The 26,466-nt window shown below is 45.7% G+C and overlaps 1 protein-coding gene across 2 annotated transcripts in view; it reads right to left on the reverse strand.

Annotated features, from left to right (window-relative positions):
* The window catches only part of SLC2A12 (solute carrier family 2 member 12), a 56,431-nt gene that overhangs the window by 10,886 nt on the left and 19,079 nt on the right, over positions 1 to 26,466 (reverse strand). For both annotated transcript variants that reach the window (XM_084775145.1, XM_084775146.1), the window contains 2 exons: positions 23,302 to 24,642; positions 2,846 to 2,968 (listed from right to left, as the gene is read on the reverse strand). In XM_084775145.1, the coding sequence (XP_084631271.1) occupies positions 2,846 to 2,968; positions 23,302 to 24,642 (1,464 nt within the window). The remainder of the gene's footprint in view (positions 1 to 2,845; positions 2,969 to 23,301; positions 24,643 to 26,466) is intronic.

A 26,466-nucleotide genomic window follows, 5' to 3' on the forward strand; every position in this document is an offset into this window, starting at 1 on the left:
GCTACAGTGGCAGACCACAGCTGGTCAGGAGGAAAACTGACTTGAGTGGTAGTACCCCAACGTTATAACTGCAGGAAGGAAGACAAAGGCATTTCTTCATTTCTTTCTTTTTAAAAGTGTCTGGTGTGTGTGTGTGTGTGTGTGTGTGTGTGTGTGTGTGTGTGTGTGTGTGTGTTTGTGTGTGTGTGTGTGTGTGTGTTTGTGTGTGTGTGTGTGTGTGTGTGTGTGTGTGTGTGTGTATGTGTGTGTGTGTGTGTGTGTGAACACAGAGGTCTGAAAACACCAGGTCTCAAACTCTGTCACTCTCTGCATATTCCTTTGAGGCAGGGCCTCTCTCTCTCTCAGAACATGAGGTCCATGTTTTCTCAGGAAAGATGGAAGACAGCAAGCCCCAGTGAGCCTCCTGTTTGTACCCCAGCTCAGAGGTGGGGTTACAGCTGTGTGCCAGAAGCCCAGCTTGGTGAGTGGGTGCTGGGATTAAAGCCCTGATCCTCATAATTGCACAGCAAGCGCTCCTAACTGCTGTGGCATCGCTTGAGTGCCAAGGCAGTTCTTCTGACAGTTTTAACCAGTGCTGTCTCTGTGCTTTTCTTGCTCGGTGGGTTGCTTAATCAAATACTTGTAGAATTAGTTGGGATTAGTAAAACCCAAAAGATTATCGGTTAAACTTGTTCCTCACACTGTTAGAACACTTGGCACTAACAAAGAGATCATGACTTCAAAAAAATGCCTCCCTACCACAGCTATATACCTAGACCCCAAATCTGCCTTTCGGGATGCTCTGCTTGGCTCTGGGCAAGGCACACAGGTGGCCAGGCCCCCTGCCTGGTCCTTGTGATAGACAGTCTACATATCTGTCTATATCATCACCCTCTTTAAGGGAGTCCTTGGATCCAGATCAGACACTGAGAACCCTTCCAGCCATTCTTCACAGAGCGCAGGTGCCCGGCTCTTGTCATCTGGACCTTCTCTCTCCATGATGCACTGCCTTTTTTTTTCTTGTTTTGTCTGTCTATCTTTCGAAATCAGGTCTTTGTATTCCAGGATGGTCTTGAACTCCCCCTTCATCCTTCTACCCCAGCTCTGCAGTGCAGGGTTTATAGGCGTCATCACCACAGCTACTATGTACTGCAGTTTGCAGCCACCTCTTCAAATAGTGTACTCAGAACAGAATTCAGTGCCCACTGTATGTGTTTACCAAGAATGGTATGCTTATATTGACACAGATGACATTTCACTAAAATGGTGGTGCCCGAAGGCTTCCTGCCAAGTGAGAAAGCCTCGTGTCTTTTAAATCATCCTAACCAGTGATTGCAAATTTGATCTTTGAAAATATACAGAGGTCTTTAGACGTCTCAAGTGGAAGTCAACTAAAGGTTCTAGATCATTCCAGGATTTAAAAACTAACTCGATCTGGCTGAGCATAGTGGCTCATGTCTATCATCCTAGCCGAGGGAGGAAGCTGACACAGGAGGACTGTCAAGTTCAAGGCCAGGCTGTGCTACAGAGTCATGGTTCTCAAAGAGGCAGCCACTACTTCCCCAGGGTTCATCCTAAAACCCCATTCAAAGGGTCTGTCTCTCCCTTAGCTCATCCAGTATATCAACCAGCCTTCCTTCAAAGAGTCAGGCCATTTGGCCATTTATCAGTCTTTCATATATATAACAGATGGTGTGTGTGTGTGTGTGTGTGTGTGTGTGTGTAAGGTAAAGGATGCATGTTACTGTGTACAATCAGGGTAGAAGATGTAGAATTAATGATAATAACTATTGTCTTTGCCATCTTCAAATTTGGGCTATTTCCTAAAATCGTGGATACAACATTTGTAAGTTTTATATATAACCCAAACCACATTTAATTAGCAGCTTCCAAAGGAATGTAAAGAATGATGTGCTCAGTATATATGCATGGCATATCGTTGGGTAAGCATCCACTTTTAAAGGTTGAGCATGCATGTCATTATCTCATTAGTTTGGGAACTAATACATTAAGTTTTAAGCACTCATCTTGCCTTCTATAAGATCCACATTCAGACTAGCCAAATGGCAGTGAGAAGAAATCTCTCTTTAGAGAAGCATTCCAGGAAAAACAAACAAACAACAAAACCACAGGCCTACTGAAAGAATGAAAACAGTGGGGTGACAGGAATCAAGGGAGTTCAGCGTGGCCTGGGGTAGGGGTCAGGCAGCCGGATTGGGAGGGTGACAGGACATCCTGTGGTCACTTGCTAAGGAGTGTGCTAATTGGCTAGAAACTCCAGCCCCGTCCAAGCCTCCATGTTGACCTACATAGGAACTTACAGGGAACACAAAGGATAAGAGGACATGTGACATGAAAACTATCAAGGGCCAGACTCTGCTAACATGTGCGCAGCAAACCAGTCAGTGTCTGCCCTAAGTCTACGAGGGGGCAGAAGTCTGGTAGGAAGAACAGAGACCAAAGCTACTCTGCTGAGACGTCCCATTCAGGTGTAAATTACCTATCTGCACATAACACAAAGAATTTTAAAAAAGTCAACTATAAGGTACTGTAGAGTGTAAACAGGGATCCTGAGGGAGATTATCAGTATTTCGAGGGTGGTAATTACACCGTGGTCTAAACTTTCAGGAGTCCATGCTGAAATTCCATGGACAAAATACACATATATGGCACGATTCAAAATAATTCACTAAGTGGGAGCACATGGGGCTGGAAAGGAGTTAAGACTGAAAGCTGCTTTAGCATGTGTGATGGGCACAGCTGGTTTGTTACCAGTCTCTCTATGCTTGGGTATATTTGAAAAACTGTTCACAACAAACACTTTTATGATGATGATGATGACAAATGGGAAAAAAAAAGTTCTTACCAGTCACCGTCAAAAATGTCAAAGAGATGAGGAGGTTGATGCCCCAGTTCATGCTAGAAGTCAGCGCCATGGCTCGGCCTCTGATTCCACCAGGAAATATCTCACTGAGCAACAGCCAGGGCACTAGGAGACAGGCAAGAACAATGAGACAGAGAAATTAATGGACAACCCTTTGACACCAAGAGTCTTTTCACTGGTCTCTCCCCAAGTCATGCCTGGATTGGTGGCCGCAGGTAAGGCCGTCTCTTAGTCAGCAGGACAGCCCTGATGGTGACACACTCCCTTCTCACAAGGGGACAAAGGCTCCAGGATGAGCCCTGGATAAGCTCATCCGTAGATACCATAAATAGGAGGAGGCACAGCATAGCCCTGAAAAATGCCCGTGGCAGCCACGAGCAAGCATTGGATAGCTGTCTGGCACAGGAGCTTCGGGTCCAAATTCCTAGCTTTAGTGGATCCAGAATGGTGACCCTTCCTACGTTTTCCTCTCTTTCTGAGGAGGATTCTGAATTCTTGGAGAATTCTGAAGTCATAGCCAATGACTGAGTAAGAAAAAGAGCTGGAGAGGTGAAAGGTCACATATCTTTCCCCTTTCCAAGGGCACCATAGCCTGGGGGAAGCCGGTCAGAGGATCCTAAATTAAATATCGCTCACAGATTTGATTATAATAACAGACTAGACATCTAAATTTTTTTTTCAAGGAGACTCTTCCTCCTATCAAAATTTATCAGAGGACTTTTTATTATCTGAGAGTGGCCAGGAGCATTACAGACTCTGCTTGCTTAGATTGGGAAGGGCACAAGACTGCAAATTAACTTGTCTTCTGCTCACAAATTTGATTTGCCCAAACAGGGATGGGTTTTTGCTGTGGGCCGGCTTGACAAACACACTTTCTTATCTGATGCTTGCCAACTCTAGCCAAGTCAAACCATTGCTGTTCTTAATTTATAGAGGAAGAGACTGCGGCTTTAAGGAGTTAATGACTTGCCGAGGTCACGAAGCTCCTAAGTGGCAGGGTGGCACTGAACCCCGACTAGTCACTCACTAAGTCAATATGCTCTCCTGATAATTGCTCAGTAAATGTGTGTTGATTAGTGGAGAAATGTGAATTTAAGAGGATCTGATGAGACAGAAAAGGGATTTAAAAGCGCCCAGCCCTGGCTCTCTGCAGGGTAGCAAACCCATTGGAAAGATGCTGTTTTATAGACACCAAGCACGTGATCTTAGCCTGAAAGAAGCCAAATGACAGAAGTAGTCCAGGACTGAGCAATCAGCCAAGTCTCCAACTGAGCAATTTGTCTCTCTTGTCACAATCATTCTTTATGGGGAAAATGTCCACCTGTCGTTAAGGAGTTGTACGAAAGAACTGGTAAGCCTCCAAGATGTACCAGGTGACCACTCAGAACGCCTACCCTGGGCAAACAGGGTAGCAGCGGACCCAAGCCTTGGTGCAGTTGAACCAGCCCAAGTGATGAACCGAAGGTGGAAAAACAGACTTCTCTCAGTTGGAACTTGTCAGTCAAGGCCTGCACCTGACATCCCCCCCCCCCCGCCCCAAAATAAAATGCCTCATTGCTGAAGCCTCGCTTCAAATCTAATGGTAAGACCTCAGAAACTGATGTCTTGGCTGATAAAACATTGACAGAATTGGATGCTGTAGTAATTGTAACTTGAATGCTTAGCCATCCCAACATAGAGTCTGTCAAATCAAAGTAAGAAGGAGAGTATTTTAACAGCGGTGACGGAACTGTAAAAAAAAAAAAAAATCACATGCTTTCAGATCCTCAGAGAAGAAAATAAAACTCTGAACACATGGCAAGAGAGACTTCCTGTGACAGACTGAGGAGCAAGAATCTTGTGGGTCTTAGTGTTCTCTGCAAAGATGCTATGAGTGCCCCAAGCAGAAGGACCAGAAGAGCTAGGACTCAGTATATATGGAAAGAGCGCAGACACATGAACACGGGGCTCAGAGCACAGACACATGAACACGGGGCTCAGAGCGCAGACACATGAACACGGGGCTCAGAGCGCAGACACATGGACACGGGGCTCAGAGCGCAGACACATGGACACGGGGCCCAGAGCGCAGACACATGGACACGGGGCCCAGAGCGCAGACACATGAACACGGGGCCCAGAGCGCAGACACATGGACACGGGGCCCAGAGCGCAGACACATGGACACGGGGCCCAGAGCGCAGACACATGGACACGGGGCCCAGAGCGCAGACACATGGACACGGGGCTCAGAGCGCAGACACATGGACACGGGGCTCAGAGCGCAGACACATGGACACGGGGCTCAGAGCGCAGACACATGGACATGGGGCTCAGAGGGCAGACGCATGGACACGGGGCTCAGAGGGCAGACACATGGACACGGGGCTTCAGTACAGCAATCTCCGTAATAACAAGTATGGTATTTTCTTTTTTGCCCCTAATGAGATGGACCATCTTCTCTCCAAAGAAAACCACTCCACTGCTACATGCGGGGTTCTCTTTCACTGCCACAAGGAAGAAATGTGGGCTCCCTTTGAGCACCCTTTCTCTACTGTACCCCAACGATGGGCGGGCGGAAGGGTATCCTGTCCTACTTGCTTGTGAGTGCTCTGTAGAGTTCTCGTGACACGTATCGTGCAACAGGACTGTGTCCATTGCCACTGCCACTCGGCAGGCATAAAACATCTCACCTTGACTCTGTTGTCCCACCTCCATCTTACTGTTACCTCAGTAATTGTGCCCCTATAAATGCAATGGCCCTTATGTCAGTTCTACGTTGTAATGACTGTAAATCTGAGCTTGTGAGGGAACTGGACTCAGTAACCACTCACAGCTATGGAAGCCCTATATTGTGTGGTATCAGGTCATCAGGGCCCCAGACGAAGTCTACAGACACAGTGTTTACAGCTACACGGAGTCACACACACACACACACACACACACACACACACACACACACTGTCAAGGGGGGAAATGCTGATGTCACTCTGTAAGGACACAGCCTTGGATTGGGGGGGGGGGCATTGTAGAAATAACAGTTCTGTCCCGTGTAAGTCACCCTGCGTGTTTCCTTCCCGCTACGGATTCTGACTGCCCCAGTTTTTCCTACAGAAACTGCCAATCAGATTTGAACCCTGCAGCTCTCTGGGCATGCGTTCCATTTGGCATGAGTTTTTCCTGAGCCACCTGGCCTGTGAACCCAGACTCTGGAAGTCTCACTGCGGTCTTGAAACTCCCGCCAGAGAACTCTCACCAACTTTGGAGGGAGTTCCAAATTTGGGCTGCAGAGAGCACAACAGTTGAATTTGCGGAGGGAGCCACTCCCTGTGCGGAACAGAATTAAATCCAAACCCCGTGGCTTTACTGCCTTTACAAAAGCACACACACACACACACACACACACACACACACACACACACACACAGACGCATGCCACACCTAGCTCTCCCGCAAAGTGGAGCTTAAAGTGTGACTAGGAGCTGGAATGTATGAACCCTTCAGACCGGACGCTTAAATCCTGAGACACACGTTCTTCTAACACAGCCGACTCCGCCACAGGCCACCAGCTCCACCACAAACAGGAACGTGTAGCCCTCACTTCCTTGTTGGCTTTGTAGTCCCACTTTCCTCGGTCACCCTGAGTTGTGCCACCCATGGCCTTTTGTAAAAATAAACACCTCATAAATATTACCTTGAACTGCTGAGGTTACAAGCCAAGACAGGCCATGAAGCAGGGCACCAGGGTTGCCCGATTAAGGATTCCCAAACAACATCAACCAGAGTGATTTTTTTTTCTTTTTCAGAAAAGCATGTTAGCAGAAAGAAGCTAAACAGATTGGCTCTTAACTCAAAACAAAATTAAGTTAAAAAATGAATTCCCAACCAGACACACATCAGTGATCTCAGCACTCGGGAGGCAGAGTCGGGCGCATCACTGTGAGTTCGAGGCCAGCCTGGTTTACAAAGTCCAGGACAGCCAAGGCTACACAGAGAAACTGTTTAAAAAAAAAAAACAAAAAACTAAAGCCAAAAACAACAACAACAACAAAAATGAAACCCTTTTTATTTTCAGACAGGGTCTGGCCATGTGACTCCTCTCACTACACAGACCAGACTGGTCTCTAAGGCTGGAACTAAAGATGAGCTCCATCACTCTCAGCCAAAAACTATAGTCCTTTTAACCAGGCACCAAAATGGAACAGGAAAGAACTCTGTCACTCGGCCTCAACCTGTCTCACTTGTGTAGCCTGAAAAGCAATTTGAGGTTTGAAAAACTAAGTAGTTTTGTTACTTATAATTTACATTGCCATTTCAATCATACATTTCCATGATAGCAGAGGAGGCAATGTCTTTTGTGTTAAGCTTCTAACAATCACTATTCTAGATCTTTCCATTAGAACTTAATGTTGTCCCTGTTTGGTCCCCTTTTTTTTGACTTGAGCATAGTTGACTGCCTGCCACGTCAGCCCAGAAGCCTTTCACTGACAGTCCTAAACACTCAGGGAGGCAAGTGCAGGCAGAGCACTGTGAGTTTGAGGCCAGCCTGGTCTACAAAAAAGTTAAGAACTTAAACTGAAACTGTAGTGTAGTTTTATGTATTCTAAGATAGTTTAAGGTCTTACCCTGGGTATATTAGCACCATAATTAGTCCAAGAGATGGCAAGATGAGAGAAGCATCTCAAATGTCTAGAAATTACTGAACACAAAAGTATCCAAGTACCTTCATGAAAGGATGACAGGTTTTTGTTTGTCATGTTTCTGTGAGCAAATGTCACTTATTTATAGAATGGGTGGAATTCACTATTGTCAATAATAAAAATAGGTGGCAAGGAGAAGGAATTCAGTACTAACAGCATCACTCAGCTCTTTGAATTAACAACAAGCGTCATTTGTGATGGTCTGTCAGCTGGCGGTTTGATTAAGCCATCTTTTATTTCTTTTGTTGAAAGCAAATCACTGGAAATGAAAGGACTATTATGTAGTCATCTGAGTCATTTCTCAACACCTACATTAATAGTTTCAAGTGTCTTTCATTAGTGTTCTTCAGTTTTCATCATTCGCCATATGTATAATAATAGTATTTCTGATGGAGTAGTAAATTATATATATATATATGTATATATATATATATATGAGCTGAAGAGATAGGAAAGGGCAATTTCAATGGTATGTGTAGGGTGCATGCATGTTGGTGGGTGCGCACACTCATGTGCCCATGTGTATGCATTTGGAAGCCAGAGTACAGTGTTGACTGTCTTCTTCAACCCTTCTCTGCTTCTTCACTTGGCAGGGCTCTCTTGCTGAACTGTCAAGGCTGGCTGGTTACTCAGCTGTCAGCATCTGACTCTCTGCTCACAGTGTCAAAGTTACAGGCCTTGGTACAGTCATACTCATCTTTACACAGACGCTGGGGATTCAAACCCAGAGCCTTGTGTTGCGCCCATTGAGCCATCTCCCAGGCCCTACTCTATGCTTTTTTTTTTTTTTGAGGTAGAGTCTCATGTGGCCTTGTGTGGTCTTGTGTAATCTCGTGTAGTCTGTAGCCACAGATAACCTTGAGCTACTGATCCTTCTGCCTCCACTTTCCAGTGTTGGGATTACAGACATGTGCCACCATATCTGGCTTAGAAAGAAAAAAGTTAAGAAATGTATTGTTTTTTTTCCAAGGAAGGGTGAACCTTTGGAAAGTGATTTCCTCTATAGTATCTCAGAGGACCCTCAGAGTATATACTGCATACACCCTAAAAAGGCAGAAGCAGCACTCGAACTGCAAACAAACATAAAAGCTATGACTGGCAAGGAGCTTCTCTTTTCCAGTTTGAGCTTGTGTGGTGTGGCATCTGGAGTGTTGCTGTATCGCCACATAATGCTCTGTGCTCTTCTGCCTTCCTCACTCATGCTTTGACTAGGAAACCACTGTGGCTTCTATTGCTTCAGACGCTCCTTGGAACAACTCTTAGTGTGTTCTGGAAAGCAGCTAAGTAAGAGATGAATGTCTGTGCTTATTAAGGTAATGTTAAAACCTCAACCTGTCTCTTTAACGCCTGCGGCATCCAGGAGCTACAGTGTTCCAGGACAAAGGGTTATAACGGGAAACACCGTCTGGGAGTTAAGCCTGCACGTGTCTTGTGTGAGCAGTTGCTAATGCTCACAGGATGGGTGGCGCCATTCCTCTGTGTGTTTAGTCCCGCTCCTATGCAGAGACGCAGTGGAGAGCTCTTTGGTTTGTTAGAATCGCAATTGCACCTTCTGACTCTGAGGGAGAAGGTGGATTCCATTAGTCAGATGCCCACATTTCTTTAAGCTTTGCCTCTGTGTCTGAACACAAAGTTAGTGTAGAACCATGCAGGCGTGATGCTTCCAATACACTCTGACGACTTAGCACTAGATGGTCAAATAACCCACTTCAGTCCGGTGGTTAACCTAGCTAACTGAAGAGAAAGGGACAGTGACAATTGTGCAGATGTGGGTCACATCTGAAAGAAAACTAAACAGCTCTAAGGGATATTAATGCAAGTAACAGTTAACACACCTACTATGTGAATATTGTTGTATAACAGCTACATTTGATGTTAAAATTCTGTTTAAAAAATAATTTCTGTCACCTACCCTCTCCAACAAACATACGGTAGGAGGGAGGTAGACACTTGAAAAGCCTTTGACGGTGATGGTTCTGAACACTAAGGGCCGGGAGGAAATGCAAAGCTGATCAAGATTTCTGATGAAACACAAGATGGAATGTCAGCCTCTGCCTTGAACCCAGCATGGGTTTGGCAAGAAGCAAGCTAAGTAAACTTCCAAATTAGAACCCGCTGTCCGCCCGCCTGGAAGTGTCGTAAGCCGTAGCTGTGGAAGCGTCACAGAGTGGTGGGACTTTGAGAGCTGGGGTTACCTGGATACAACCTCTAAGTCTGAACGTCAGGGCAGATGACTCTCCCTCTCCGGCTTCCCGCCATTGACAACCAGTCCTCCATAGGGCTAGGTCAGCTCTGGGAGGTGAGACAAAGCAACAGGCAAGGCTGCAATATCTCAACCCCTTTGTCTCATGAGAAACAGAAAAGAGGGCATCTGAGTTTTCACATTTGAGGGTTGAAGGTGCTCTGGCAGATCTTACCTGCAGACTCACTAAGGCCGTTTACTGTACACCACTGCTCCGGCAGATCTTACCTGCAGACTCACTAAGGCCATTTACTGTACACCACAGCTAAATTGTCTCTCCCTATGGAGAAAGGGGCAGCTTTGGTTACTGTTAAGTAAGTGTCCTTTCTCTGTGGAAGAAAACAGGTTGGCTTATTGCCGATAATTATTAAAGATTGGGGTTTTTTGAGCTCTGGGTTCCTTTCTCATCTGTGGCCTCTCTCATCTGTGCAGGTATTTTATATATAATCAGGTTGACCTGTGGAGCTTGGGTGCCTAACATAAGCGCTGATATCCTCAATGTTCTATGAATGACAAACGGCCCTGTGTTCTGACTAAGGAGTGTTACATCTTTTATAACATCCATGCTGTAACCTGTTAGCTTGCAAGTGGATAAAACCACAGCTCCTTTCCAGTTACTGACACCTTAGTTAATTGTGGCTAGGGTCTGATCTGTCTCTAAAGGTCTTTCATTACAGTTATTAACTGTGCTTTCCCATTCATACCAGAGGAAATAAATGCAATTTTTAAGGTTAAGATAATTCACTAAAATATGTCCATAAGCTCTAAATCTAATCAGTTAAGCAAAAAAGGAAAAACTAATCTTTTCAAGTGCCAGATTTAGACTGCCACATAATTCTCTTAGAAAAAACTACAAAGAAACTGCCTCATATTTGATTTTAGCTGAGCACAGTGGTTTGTGCCTTTAATCTCAGCACTCAGGGCTACTGGAGCAGGAGGATATGTATTTGAGGGCAGCCTAAGCTATACAGTAAGAGTCATTCTCAAAAAAGCCAAAAAGGAGAGCGTTAGATGTGTAGATGTACACAGTCAATCATCTGTGTACAGGTGTAAAGGAAGGAAAAGTAAAGATAGCTCACTGGGTAAAGGTGCGTGCCGCCAAACCTGGCAGCCTGAGTTCAATCCCCAGGACCCACACATGGTAGGAAGAGAAACCTGACTCCCAAAAGTTGCCCTCTGACCTCTGAATGCGCACAGTGACACACATGTACCATCACTCTCTACACACATGGGGGGGGGGATACAGAGAGAGAGGCACAGAGAGAGAAAGAGAGACAGAGACAGAGAGAGAGAGAGAGAGAGAGAGAGAGAGAGAGAGAGGTAATTTAAAGAAACCAAAAGGGAAATACAAGTAAATAATAAGTTAGGAATGATTAGTCCACAATATTGCTAAACTCAAATCTCTCTTTAGAAGGGAAACCACATCTCATACTTGTAGAACAGCATTTTTGTCTAGCACCCTAAAAGTGGCTTTCTGTAAAAACCTGTCTGGCCATCATCCAGCATATCAAGGAGTCAAAGCTCAGGCGCATGCACAGCACAGGATTCACTCACTGGGCTGGAGCTAGTGGCCTAAAGCTGTAAGTCTCTTCCTAGAAGTCAAACCCACACACCCTTGATGGCATTTTTTTCTTGATTCTCATGGGATCACTTTACATTTTTTTCTTACATTTGCATACAAGTTACCTATTGTGGTGGTTTGACTAGGAATGGCCCCCATAGACTCATGTTTTTAAATGCTTGGTCATAAGGAGTGTCACTATGAGGAGATGTGGCTGTGTTGGAAGAAGTGTGTGCAAGGGGGTTTTGAAGTCTCATAGGCTCAAGATATAACCAATGTGGCAGTCTCTTTCTGCTGTCAGCAGATCAAGATGTAGAATTCTCAGCTCCTTCTCCAGCACCATGTCTGTCTACATGCCGGCATGTTTCCTGCCATGACTATAATGGAATAAACCTCTGAAACAAAAGCAAACAAACAAACAAACAAAAACCTGTCTGAATTCCTAGGAACTCTTGACTACAGATGCTCCAGGACTGGACCACGCTTCCCATGGCTACGGGTCCACTTCTACAGTGTTGATCCAACTGAGATACAGAGGTCAGTGAAGGCAACAATGACATCGTAAATCAACAGTGAGCCTCGAAACACTTCTTGTGTGTGAGTCCCTGATTGGCTTAGGCTAAGTGCTTGGGGACATCAGTGCTGGCAGTATCTGAACTTCACATGCCTACACCATGACCAGATGTTTGACACTTGGCTCCCGAGTCCACCCTGCACACCAGAGACTAAGCAAAGGACGCATCGCACAGATTACCTCTTTTCGCTGTTCTTACACACGGAGACAGACACTACCAGCCCACTATCCAGGTTAGCACACTGAAAATTTCAAGAGATGAACTTAACTTGTCTAGATTCCTACACTATGGAGCTGGGATTGAGGGCAAGAAGTCCAGGGCAAAATTCCTATCCAAATTCTAACTCTGTGTCATACAGACTCATTAGGCCTTTTAAACGGTCTCCTAATCTTTCATGTTCATGTCCATCCTCAGCAGCAGTGGACCTGCTAGCGATTATGCCTGCTTAAACCTCCTCTTCCCGATCCTCACGTTAACTTCTCCATACAAAACTTGCCCTAAGATCACAGTCTCGGACACAGTCACTGTACCTCCCTATCTGAAACAGCCATCCCCCTGGACCCCTTTCCTCTTGGCTACTCTTATGTCCACTTAAGCTGCACACTGGCCTCCCTTGAGACAACAGTACATATGCACTCATTTTTGTGGTCTCTCTCATGCACACCCGAATGACCAGCACCTGGCCCATGACATGCGTGTCACCCTGAGCCACATCCCCCTGCTGGAATAATGAATAAAGACTTTCCACCCCGTTCTCCTTCAGTCTTCTCTCCTTGGCCTTTTCGGTCTGCTTATTCTTGCCAATCATGGGCTCCAGGGTGGGTAGACGATTAGGAGGAGATTCTCTGATGTCACCGGTCACTCGGTGTCACCTGTCACTCAGTTTTCAGTGTGACGTGCCACTTGATATGTGAAGCAAACATAATGAAGGGTGATAGTCACAGCCTCGTTACCTAACTTAGTCTATGACCTGGAGAAAAGTGCCTCACATGTGCTCTGGGTGGAAAGACAGTTATGGCTGAGAGGATGGATAATGAACTAACTTATGGAGGCAGGAAGTTTGGATTAGAGAGACTGTAAGAACAGCCACTCACCTGGGACATGATGGCAGTGTGGAGTGAACCGGAGTGAATGTGGCAGAAACCTAGACAGCTGACTTTACAAGTGGAAAGCAAGAGGGAACAGGTTGTTAAGGGGGAAAAAAAGTATGATGGAGTATGGACCAAATATATAAGATATATAATTATAGGAGGGTCAAACACAGATAGGAATCAGAGCCAGCTGTGGTGACAGAGTTGAGTGTGGCACTGTGAAGGTGTGGAGTGAAAAAAAAAACCAAATTATTATTACACATGTTATACTGTATATCATCATGTAGTGATATTTGCTGGTATATACTGATACACAAAGATTGTCCTCAAAAATAATAATAATAGTCACAGGCATTTGTTTCTAGGTTACAGTGGGTCTTGTAGACAGGACTGAGTTTCTCCACAAACATTACCTCAAATGAACTCATGACTTAATAACAACAGGCTCTGGGTTTTTGGCTCATCTTTACTTGCAGAGCATAAGGAGATGTTCTCCTAATACCAAGAATCTGTGATCCTACGCTAAAAAATTTTCAGTCATTAAAAGGAGTTAAAACAGAAGAAGAAACCTCGAGCCTGCACTGGAGATTTGGGTTAAGATTTTGAACCTCTGTTGAAGAGCAAGACACGAATAATTAGCTATTTAATAAACGTCATGAATAATGGCAGCGGGGTTTATATCCTGATTTAATTTCATGCAAGAATCTCACTATTAGTTCCACGGGAATCAACAAGGGCTCTTTTAAGTTCTAGGAACCCCTTCAGCAGATGGGTGAAGCCAGTGGACTCCTTCTTAGAGTGCTATTTTAAGTGCACACAAGGAAGTGCCTAACATTACTTGGTGCCACGTTGAAGTCCCCTCCTCGGAAATCCTAGATCCTAAGGCAACCTTGTTATTTTACAGTTAGAAAACTAGAGGACCCGGGAGTGAAATGACTCAGGGCAGACACTTGAACCTAAGAATAGAAACCCTTTCCTGGCAGAAGAAAGCCATGTTGTGATCTAATATAATTAAAGAATGTTGCTCTACGCCAACTCATACTTAAGAAGATTTAATAAGGAAGATTTACTCCTTCAGTGTTGCTTTAGAACAAGTGCTTTCCCCTTACACCTCTCCTTATACAAAGGAGTTGTTTGTTTTACAAGCAATAAACTCTTTAAACTCCATATTGGAGCAATACTCACACTGGGCTAATAAGTTTTATAATGCATTCAAAATCTGGCATGAGAAGCTTGCTCCGAAGAACATTTTTAAAGCTCTAACTGGTTCTTGCAGCGTCTGCCAAAGCCAATAATGATTCTGAGAGCTGAAACGGAATTCCCCTATGGCATGTTTTCTTTAGGAAAGAAAAAGGAATCACAGCACAAATATGGATGTGGGTGACCAGCTCTTTGCAAAATAAACAAAAGATAATGCTTTAGATACTCCTAAAGACAGTAGAAAAATCTCTGTCCACAGGCCATAGTGAGATGCGGCTGCTCATGCCAGGAGGGTTGACTCTGATGCTGGCCTCTCTGAAAGCACGGCCTAGACTCGCATGTGGCACCCAAGCCAGTCCCTGGAGCTGCCCTTTCTCAGTTGAACACCGTGGATGAAGAGAATCAATCCCATTCTCATACCCTGAGTGCCTTACTCCTCCATGCTGTGTGTGTGTTGGGGGGAGCAAAGGTATCTAAAAAACCCCGGGCAGCCTTCAGAACTCTGGGCAGTCCAACTATTTAGGACTTAACAAAGGCCTGGCCTCGCTGCCTCCAGCTGGTTCTGAGCATGGCTGTCTCCTGGCTTCTTTTGTTATAGACAAAACCAGACAGATTCTTGAGAGTCATGCCCAAATGATGCATTGTTCTGCAGAAAGACTTGTGATGGCGCCAGGCAGCAAGGGGCCTTGCTTTGGCCACATAGTGTTGCTAAGTTATTGGGCCCTTCCTCGCCCACTTGAGCAGACTCTGAGCTCCTTCCTTCACTGCGTCTTAGCTTAAAAGTCTCTTCCTGTCTCCTTTCTCAGTCTAAATGTACACCTTGGCATGGCTTAGAAGCAGAATTATAAGATGATCACATTCAAAAAAAAAAAAGAGGACAGAAACACACACACACACACACACACACACACACACACACACACACACACACGAGATGTGGTTTCCTCTTTCCATGAATGTGCTCCAATTACTCAACCAAAAGGAAAGCGCAGAAGCAGTGCGAGATGTCACTCAAGGCCTAAGCTCCGCTGCTGCCCCAAGTTCACACTGGGACTGCTCTAGCATGCAGAGCGCTAATGTCTCATGTGGCACGCACCTATTCTCCCCAGCAGACCTCACAGGCATTGCCATGCCCGTTTCATGGACTAGAAACAACTGAGAGTAGAGAAGTAGCTTGTAGGTTAGTTACATAGCCAGTAAATGAAAAGAGCTCGCTCGGATTAGAACCTGGCATTTCCGGTTTTTAACTCAGACTCTCTGAATGCCAGCCTGAATTATTCTGCATTTGACATTCATTAGTAGCTCATACAAACAGAGGCCTTTTAGGAATTTTCAGTGGCTTCGTAGAAGATATTTTCATGAAGCCTCAAAGGTAGGAAAGGTTGGGATTAAGTACAGGGCCGAGAGGCTGCTGCGCGTGCTATGTGTTCATTGACTGGGGTTGGGGGGAGCATGGGAAGAATAAAGAAGTCCTAAGAGATGACCTCACTGTGACTGCACTGTCATTGACTGCACGTGCCACATGTACCGCAGCTCCAGAGCACAGCACTGTGCTCTCCAGCGTAACTAACCACACAGATGCGTTGATACAGTGCAGCAGATGGCAGACAGCCCCGAGAAGTTCAGCATTGGGCTATAACGGTAGAGTGTGACATCAGCTAAAGGAATCCGGGTCTGTAGACCTCAACCTGTGTGACTGCGGAATCTCAGGCCGCTCCTTATTCCCTTTCCATCAAAGAGAAAAAAGTACGCTCTTCTTCCATCTGGAGAGCGGTGGATCTCTCTCTATGTAAAGCGGGCATGCAGGGAAGATGGGAGGGTGTGAGCAAGGCTTGGAATGGAACTATCTATCGGGAGACTCTCCCAGGAATCGAGGAATAAGAACAGAGGGATAGACTAGGATGGCAGAAATAGAAGAGAAACAATAAATACAGGATCCATTTTGTTGAAGGAAAGTGCAAATGTTTGGTCCCGGACTGAACTAAGAAGCGAAGCCCAGACATCAACTCCCGAGAGGCTGCAGGTGTGGCAACCTCATGGAAAACTTGGGGCCATGGAGGTGAACCCTGATGGAAGAGGAAAAGGAATCCAGCCTTCCTCTTACCCTGTCCGGCTGATAGTGAAGCGATGAAGTAGAAAAGCCTCGAACTCATGGGGACAAATGGAACAGGACGCCGTGAATGACAGAGAACTGGAGATAAGCAAGAGCCATCCGCTGAAGGAAGACAACCCCAGAAGCCTTTGCGGTGCACTCGCAGAGAACACCTTTTGGGTTTCTAAGCTACAGAAATGAAAGCCATGAGGTGTTAATGAGACAAGCTCACCTTCTTTCATAGAAATGGATGGAGTTTAAGCTAATCATACATTTTAGCTTTGATTACATCTCAATTATTTTTTTTTATGTCCCTCAAACCATCTAAAGGTCAAACTCAAGATCCCTCAACCTTTTGAAATACATTTTCCCATACCTTTATCTATTCTCTTTTGATTCATAGATTAAACTAGGGTGGCTGTGTGCCGTAGATCACTTTAGCTAAGATGGGGCTAGGTTTCCCAGAATCCCCTTCCCATGCAGTCCCAGGTGATACCTTTGAGTTTAGAGGCCTAAAGTAAAAGCCCAGCCCAGGCTTGCTGGTTTGTGCAAGGCTGTAAACATCACCGTGGCTTAGACACCATGCTGTTGACCACTGGGTGCCCTGATTGGTAGTAGGGAACAGAAAACTTGGCCAGGTCTGCTTTTAGAACTGCACGGGAGAAAGACAGCCATTTCTCTGCAGATGGCCAGTGTCCTCAGACCTGATGCAGGTGACATGGGAGCACACTGCAGTGTCTTCCCACATACCCCTAGTTTGCTATGGTAAGTTCAGTGGATTTTGCTTCTGCCTACTCTGATTGGTGCTTCTCTTCTGTTCTGCAGAGACTCCAGGCCATGGTTAATTAAAGAGCCCACAGCCTTCCACGCGTTTCTACCAGCTTCTCTCCATAGCCCTGAGGACTAAGTGTTTTCCTTTTCCTCTCCCTCGCCTTCTATCCTTCAGCTTCTCCCAGTTGTGTGATGTCTGACTCCTATAAGAAATTCACTCCAGGCTGTGGAGCTGGCTCTGTGAGGAAAGCGTCTACACTATTCGCATGGTATGATGCAAGGAGGAGGCAGAAAGAGAAGAACCCCAGATGCTCACAGGTCAGACGCCTTTAACAACAAGGAGATTCTGTCCCAAAGTGGATGAAGACTGCCATCCGAGGCTGTCCTCTAACTTCTTTATAAATGCTGCAGCACTCAGGGTCCAGCACTCACGCACGCGCGCACACACACACACACACACACACACACACACACACACACACACGAGAGAGAGAGAGAGAGAGAGAGAGAGAGAGAGAGAGAGAGAGATGTGAAAAAAAAAAAGAAATACAAAGCATTTCTATCCTCTTCATCACCCAGTGTGAACCCGCTCCAGTGCAGTTACTCTCAGGGCCATGGGTGCCCTGGGCCCTTCTCCCCCTGACCTGTCTGTAACTAGCTGCACTGTGCATGCTGTGTGTTCTGAAGAGGTAACTGGCTACCAGTAAAGGGTGATGACGCTGAGAAATGCATCTTAGTATTTAGACCGTCATCATGGCAAAGGCGGAGCCAATATTAAAAGCACGGCCTGACAGAAGTACAAAACAGCACCTGGGAAGCTCTGGGAATGCAGGGCCTGAGCCCAGCCACTACCACAGCACCAGAACTACACAGTTCCAGCTGGTAAGTGAAAAAAGGAAAATGTCTGGCTTGTTTGGTCTTTTGTTTTTTGTTTTTTGTGGGTTTTTTTGTTTTGTTTTGGTCTTTGTTATATTAGCTGAACTTGAATTCTTTCTGGTGCACACGTTTGATGTTGGGTGACTGTTCAGGCAGTAAACCATCTAAGTCAATTTATACATTTTGGAAGCTACTCAGGAATTTAAGTTTTATTCCTTTTTTTTTTTTTTTGGTTTTTCGAGACAGGGTTTCTCTATGTATCCTAGGCTGTCCTGGACTCACTTTTGTAGACCAGGCTGGCCTCGAACTCATAGCGATCCGCCTGCCTCTGCCTCCCAAGTGCTGGGATTAAAGGCGTGCGCCACCATGCCCGGCCTGTTTTATTCCTTCTTACGTCTCTGAGGGGCACTGAAGGCCAGATAGTATAGTTTTACAACCAAGTTTAGTTGGTTAGGGGATAAAATCATTTCAAATCAAGATAAAGAAGTTGAGTTATTAGAGTTGAGATAGGATAGATATTGAATTTCATTCAGAAATTTAGACCCAATAGGGCAGGAAAGACATTTACTTCAAGTTGGACAAATACAAATAGCGAAACCACTATGAATGTAACAATTTACAAAACTCATGACTGTCACATGGCTCTCCCTGCTGTATGTAGCTTGTTTTACACATGTGTAATAAAATAAATGTATTTTTAAAAAAAGACTTAGTTATTTATTACTATGTATACAATGTTCAGCCTATGTATAAACCTACAGGCCAGAAGAGGGCACCAGATCTCATTATAGATGGTTGTGAGCCATTGTGTAGTTGCTGGGAATTGAACTCAGGACCTCTGGAGGAGCAGTCAGTGCTTTCAACTGCTGAGCCATCGCTCCCCTGTTTGATATATTCTTAAATTCAGTTATCCAAGTAAATGCACATCAAAGGCTTTTAGTCTCTCTCTCCTCCTCTCTCCCTCCCCGTTTATCTCTCTCTCTCCCTCTCTCTCCCTCTCTCTCCCTCTCTCTCCCTCTCTCTCCCTCTCTCTCCCTCTCTCTCTCTCTCTCTCCCTCTCTCTCCCTCTCTCTCTCTCTCTCTCCCTCTCTCTCCCTCTCTCTCCCTCTCTCTCTCTCTCTCTCCCTCTCTCTCCCTCTCTGCAGTTTAGTCTTAGAAACACACACTTGCCTACCTATAGCAGAACTTCAGAAGAGAAAGACCGTGTCTAAGGGGAGTGGTATCAGCTCAAGACACCCAAAAACCAAGTTCTCAGCTCAAAGGAGATCTATTAGCCTCAGAGGGAAAAGGGGCAGGGAACAAGAGATAAAGACAGGAGCTGGAGGAGGAGAGACAAGGGGACGGAATACAGAGAGGGGAAAAGGGTATTTGTCCTGGAGTGAGGGTGGGGGCAGAAAAAGGGCTGTCCCCGGACAGACAGACAGACATGGCACAGGAAAATGGGGGTTTATAAAGTTAAAGGGAGAAACCCCTGTGAGGAATGATGTGTTCAATTTTGAATGGACAGGTTAATTAGGGCAACCAAAGGGGGCTTTTGGTTGTTGGACTTCAATACTTTGACAGCTAGACCTTGGTGGTCAGCCTCAGGAAGGGGGGAATGGCCAAATAGGGGAATGGACCTTGGGGGCTAGCAAGGCAGAGGGAGTGGGGGAAGGGCCTGCCAGAGCCATGTTTGCCATGCTAGGGCTGTCTAGCGTCCCTTCAGTGTCTCTATTTTAGAGGGAGGGCATGAGGGGGAGGGAGGGACAGAGAGAGAGATACAGGAGCTCCTTTAACTATTTTTATTCATTCTTACTTCCAATGTCTTTTCAAGCAGAGGGCTAAGCTAAAAATAATTACCTGCTGTGTCTGGCTTCGGAGTGTCCCCTGAAGGCCTGTGTGTTAAGAGCTTGCTTCTAGCCTACCACACTATTGGGCAGTAGTGGACTCTTTCAGGAGGTGGGATTTACGGAAAGCCATTAGGCCTCAGGGCTATGCCCTGGGAGAAGATACTAGGCTTCTGCTTCCTTTCCGTCTCCTCGTGTCAATGAAGAGTATTTTCCTTGTTTGTGCACTGCCTGTCCTAGAGGTTCTGACTCACCATTGGCTCAAAGGCAAAAGGGACACTTGATCATAGGCCAGACCATAGGCTGCAAGCCCAGTCACTGTGGGGCAGAGAGAATCTTATGTTACCTTGTCCCTGTGACAGAAAGTTGTCTAATTCATCAACGTTTACTATCAGGACCAACAGGAAAGTAGATCCACCAGCTGAGGCTCAAACCCTTCCACACATGAGCTTCTGGCTAGGATGGTCTTCATATCCAGTACCCAACACTAAGCATTTTACGTTTAAGAAGAAAAAGAGCAGAAGTCCCTTTAAGGGAGCACAAACCGATGAGCCCTCAGTTGTTTCCAAAATCAAACTAGATGTCGCACAGAGAGGAAGGCTGTTGTACTGCAATAAGATGGTAAGTGATGCGCTAGAGTAAAGGATTTGCTGCATTCAAGATGACGCAAAATCTAGAGAGAGAAGGGTGATGTTAAAAGATGCAATGATTAATAGGTTGGCCCATGTCCTGAGCAGCTGGAGTACCTGAGCCATGGCTAGGGACAGCAGGGGAATGAAGAAAAGACAGACACACGGAAATATCTACAATGACACTGGGACCAGAGGGGACAGGGATTCTCTCGGCTCTGGCAACCTGGGACCTCAGGTGTTTACCATGTACAGGGCAGAGGGTGGGGTTAGCCGGTCTCTGTAGGGGTCTCTTCAGGTGAGCAGTCTTAGGCCGTGAACCCTTGGGAGGAGGAAGCTGTGGTTGCTAGGCATTGCACACACTGATAAATGGTTCATAAACACTGAACATACTTATACCTGGACTTCTGAGGAAAGTGTTGCCAGGCCTGTACTGTCAATGGCTTCACCAATTTACCATGGGCCACTGGTGACTGAACCCCGAGCAGGCCTCGCTTATGTCAAAATTCCACATTCACTCAGGACTTCACTCACTTGGAGCTTTCCCTGCTCCCTACATAGGTTGGTCCTAAAAATTCAAGGTCAAAGGCTCTCTTACGACATGATGTACCACAACATCAGCTCCTCCAACGGAAGAGGGTCTCAGCCCTAAAGCTAAGAGGGCATGCCTGTTTTATGTGTTTTCCCTCAGATTGTAAAGTAACCCTTGGTATTTCAGAGAGTTGGATTAAAAACAGCTATATAAAAGGCATTCTCTATCGTCATGATGAACATAGAGGAAAAAAAGATTCTGGCAAAGAAAGCCAGAAGCTTGAAACCATCACATAAAGTGTACCAGATGAGCAAATCTCAGGGTAATTGCTTATACAGAAAAGTTCAACAAACAGTGTCAAGTCATTCCTTGGTATACAGCAGCCATACCTTAGTCTCCTGTAGCATATGAAGCCTTTCTGGAAATGAAAATATAAAAACGATGCTTCACCAAATGTCACGCGTTTAGAGAACCAGAGCAGTCACAGAAAGGTATCATGAGTGAACAACTTTTGATGTTACGTCTTAGTAAATATGATCAAGGTTGAGGCAGACCAATCGGAGGCTAGGGTATCCTAAGACTTACTGTAGCTGCCCCATCACAGGGAAAACTACACACTCATGATGCCAGAAGAGGGCTTCCTCCCAGCCACCCAACCTAGTTACAGCTGCTCAATCCTGAATTCCCTCGGCTGACTGAGAACAGCGCAGGATCCACCAGATAGATCCTGCCTTCCTACCTGTTTGGAATTTGAAAAAAAAAATCACTATCTAGAAATCAATATTTTAGAATGTAAGATTCCAGGTGGCCTGAACTCAGCCATCGTAACAGTACTAATTGTTAGCTACGCAATGTACAATTCCAGGTGGCTTGGACTTAGCCATCATAACAATAGTGTTGCTTGCTGAGCAAAGCAAGTTGAGAATTGCAGGCCGATAACAAGAGCAAACAAAGCAACAGTAAACTGAGAAGAACAAGTCAGAAATTCTCTACTAGCCTCCATCTCAATTCTGCCCCCAGAATTCACTGCCCCCATCTCACCCTATTTGAATTTACTACCTCAGACCCCCATTCACTGTCACCTATTGTTAGCCTATCACTCGTTAACTAACCATTGTTGCTAAGTTCTGCTTCTGCATATGGTATCCTCAACTCTTGCAGAACATGGTCTTCCATCTCCTTGGAGCTTGATGGACCCCGACAAGTCAGCTCAATAAAGTTCCTTTGCTTTTGCATCAACTCTGGACTCTGACTCTCAACTGGGCTTTCCAGGAATAGACTCTGACGATCTGAGTCTAGCAAGAAGTATAAAACTTAAATAGTGAGGTAGTAGGCTTGGGGCAAGGGAGGCTAAGCATCATGTTCAAGAGTGTGGATAAACTGAGGTAGAAAAGGCTAACTCTGCTGATTGATGATCAGGAGGAGATCAACCTTTATTAGAGAAAACCTGTCACCTCGATCCTTGCAGATAACTCTACTAAATGGAGGGGAGGAGAAGGAGAGGGAGACAGGGGGGAGCTGGGAGCTGGAGGACAGGACGATCTGAGACGGGAGTGTTAAAAAAACACTTCCCTTGGTTGTAAGCATTTTCCCCCTAGTGACACGTACAAAAGATCTTCCACAACTTCCCTACAAAAAAAAAAAAGGTTAAGACTTCTATGAAGCGAAAGAGTACAGAACCAAGATAAAACTTATGTTAGCGAGTCCATCTCTGAGTTTGAACAGACCAACCTCAGAAAATGAGAAGAGCCTTTGCAAGTGGGTCCCTGTTAAGTTGTCAGTTTGCATTGTGTTGGATGGGACCAACCACACATTCATTCTCCATTTAATGAAAGAGCAGGAAGTTGCTCTATTCAATAAAAGGGCCCTAGTAAATAAAAGTGAACAAAGTTTACTCAAAGGAATGAAGAGATTCTTCCTCCCGCCTCATAATTCCATTCTTACTACCACTGGAGTGCATCAGTGATTATATCTTTAAGAGAATCTAAACACCTCATTGTTTGTCCTTCCACCCATAGAGATTGAAGGAATACAACTCATAAAACAATGCCATTGAGCAATGAACCTCTTTCCAGGTCTGACTCATACCTGGTCAACTGTGCGAAAGTATGCTCATGGTGAGAGTAATAATGAATAACTGACCCCTCGGACAAATAAAGGGCTCTGTGCTTTTCAGAAGCTGATGTGCATCAGGCACAGTTTCCACATTTGCAGAACATCAGCTGTCCACCAGGATGCTCACGTTGCTTCTTGTACTTATAGATAACCAGGTTCTACCTGGCTCGAGATTGTTCGAGCCGACTGAAGGCAGTATAAGCCAACCGTCAAGTAACAGAGCAAAGGGATAAGAAACAAAGTACTTACTGGGTCCTAGGCCAATGGAAAAAGCAGCAACATAAACCAGCAGGCTGGCCAAGGACAGCCATTTGTAAGCAGCAGGGATGACTGTGGGGTCTGCAACCACCTGGTGTTCGGTTTGGCTCAGTGCAGCATTTGGTAAAGATGTGAAGGTCACCTCCCCTTTAGGCTCCAAGCCATTCCCCGTGGGCATAAAGGAGCCCCTGCTGGGGGGAGTGATTCCTTTCAAATGCTCCCTGAGGCTGCTGTTGCTGACTGACAGGTTTCCTGTTGCATGGAATACAGACTCCTGCAGGGACAGGTTAGGAGCACCATGGCTTCTGCAGATACCAGTGAAGTTCACGTTGACATTGAGGTTCACGATGCCCATGGTCAACAGCGAAGCAGCCATCACGGAGGAACCAATACACAGGAAGGTTTTGCTGCCAATGCGGTCCACAAGGAGGGTTGCCGGGATGGTGCTGACCACCTTGACCACTCCCACCCCCGTGGAGGCGAGGCTAGCTGCCTCGTTGCTCTGGAAGCCAACAGACTTCAAGACAGTTGATGCATAGAATAGTATGTTTGGCTGGCCAGTGGTTTGTACAAAAAATACCAGTGTCAGACCTATCATGATTCGGGTCCTCATGTTGTCCTTGGAGCGAAAGAGATCCCAAAAACTGTACTGATACTCATCTTTCAGGGAAGACTTGATCAGAGTGAGTTCTTCTGTGGTGTCTGAGATCACTCTCAGCTTCCCGAGAACTTTGCCAGCAGCCTCCTCGTGCCCTTTCATGACCAGAAACCGAGGACTTGGAGGAAGAAAGTACATTGCGATTGCCTGAAGAACCCCCAGGGGAATGACGAGGCCAAACATATACTTCCAACCGTTGGAGACACTGGCAAATGCGTAATTCGAAATATAGGCAAAGAGGATGCCAGTGACGATCATCAGCTCATTCAGGGACACAAGAAGGCCTCTTCGGTGTTGGGGTGCGATCTCTGCAATGTACACACAGGTGGCAATGGAAGACAGGGAGATGGAAACCCCCACAGCAATGCGTCCCATGATAAGAAGCGTGTAAGACAAACTGGTGATCAAGACCAAGCTTCCGAGCCCTAGGAGGCAGGACGACAGGATGATGGCGAGCCTTCTGCCATACCGGTCTATGAGCACGCCTCCAGTGAGCGAGGCGGCAAAAGCCCCGATGAGGAGGGAGCTCACAACCATTTCCTGCTCGTGACAGGTGAGGGCTAACAGGGCTCTGATCTGAAGAAGTGCTCCCGAGATGAGCCCAAGTTCATAGCCCACCAGGAGGCCGCTGATGGCCGCAGTGACGGATGTGAGGAAAGTAAACATGCTGCAACCTGCAAGCAGGAGAGAGAAACAGCGACATCAGCCCAGAGAGGTTATTCCACACATGCCATATCCAAACGGAGAATTATCTCTGGGTAAGACTTCCCTAATGTTGGCTTTAGATATGCATGCATACAACCGTGTTAAATGTGTATACCATGGTAGAATAAGACAGTAGCCAAAAAAGTAATTAACAACAACAGAAGGAAAAAAAAATCAGCCTTTCTTTGTTTTTAGGAGAAGAGCCGTGAAGGCATTTGTAAAGTCCTTCTGGCTGGGATGATGGTGGTGTTTTTAGTCAAGAGTAAGCAGCTGCCTGTTGATAAAGACTGAACAAGCAACGGTATCAGTTAGTGCTTGCTCCTGGCATTGGCTTAGATGTCCAGATAGCCTGGTTGTCCCAGCCCAACCCAGTTCTTTAAAGACAAACCTCTGAGGGCAGCTAGGAAAAAGGTGTGGGTCCCTGGCTATGTGGAGCCCCACAGAAACCAGCCTACGAGTTTCTTGCCTTCGTTCCTCACCAGCCACCATCAGGATATACTTGGCTTTTGCCACGGCTCGTAGGAGTCTTTGAGCAAGGAGTAGAGGGTGGAGCAGGTGGCGCATGAATGATGGAACAAAGTCAAGCTGGGAGTATGACCTTGGTTACAATAAGGCTACAATGAGGAAAGGAGGAATAAATGCAGGGCAAGCAGCCCACATTGCCAGTTTCTCATGAGTGGAAGAAGGAATGCATCAGAGGGGAACAAAGAGAAATTAAAAAGTTTCTTTTTAATGTAAAACCTTAGGAAAAAGTGAAAAGTGGACAGTTATTACTTTTCACTAATGGATATGCAGATATATGTACATGTATATGTGTGTCACATTATAAGATACATACACATGTATGTACATATATGTATACATGTATACATATGTGTATATGAATGTATATATGTATGTATCTTGTAACGTGACAAGACCAAAACCAGAACAAACAGGAAATGTTAGCAGGGGAAAAGAAATATACATACTATAATAATATGATATAATATGTGTAGTATAGTGTATTTAAATTTATTTTATGTTATGTTATAATATATGTGTATATATATATATGCAGTCATTTCTAGCACAGGACAGGGAAGTTCTTGCCATGTCCCAGAAACGGTAAGGAGGACAGTGTACATAGCACAACATGAGCCTGCCCGTAGGGAAAGGCGGAGCAAAAACTTGGATGGGTACAGAGGAGGCACAGAGGGAAGAAGTCATGGGGACACTTTTCATAGTGTTTCAAGGGTGAGTAGGATGGCTACCCACCCACTGAGGGAGTCAGAGAGCATGGGCACTTCAGCTTTCCTGGTTTAGGGGTATGATTGCTTTAGCAGAGAGACTAGGTCTTCAACGGCTGAGACTGGTCACTGGTCCCAAGGACAACATTGACAAAAGATGTTAGCTGAGACGTGAGTGCTCAGGCAGAACAAATACAGGATTCCCTGTCAAGCCAAACAGGTGCCCTTCACTGTGAGTTCATATGAACTGGAGGTGGAGTAAGCGAGGGGGTTGGTACCTCAAACGGCTCTTAGGGTGAGCAGGCAAGTGAGTGCCTCTACAACACCTGGTGCACATCTGCACATTTACACAGACTGCCTGGTGCAGCGTGCCCTTCCAGGAAGGGTCGGGGACAGATCTGTCTGTGTGTAGTGACAAGAGACACGAACGTCAGGAGCTTTGTTTTTTAGTTACTAAATGTTTTCTTTGTTTCCTCTGTAAGATAAAAATGTCCAGGAGGGAAACTGCGTGTTTGTAGTTCAGAAGCACCAGGACAGATCAAGGCTGGAGAGATGTAACAAATC

This window comes from Acomys minous, assembly GCF_964271855.1.
Source record: "Acomys minous genome assembly, chromosome: 3".
NCBI classification, from domain to species: Eukaryota; Metazoa; Chordata; class Mammalia; order Rodentia; family Muridae; genus Acomys; species Acomys minous.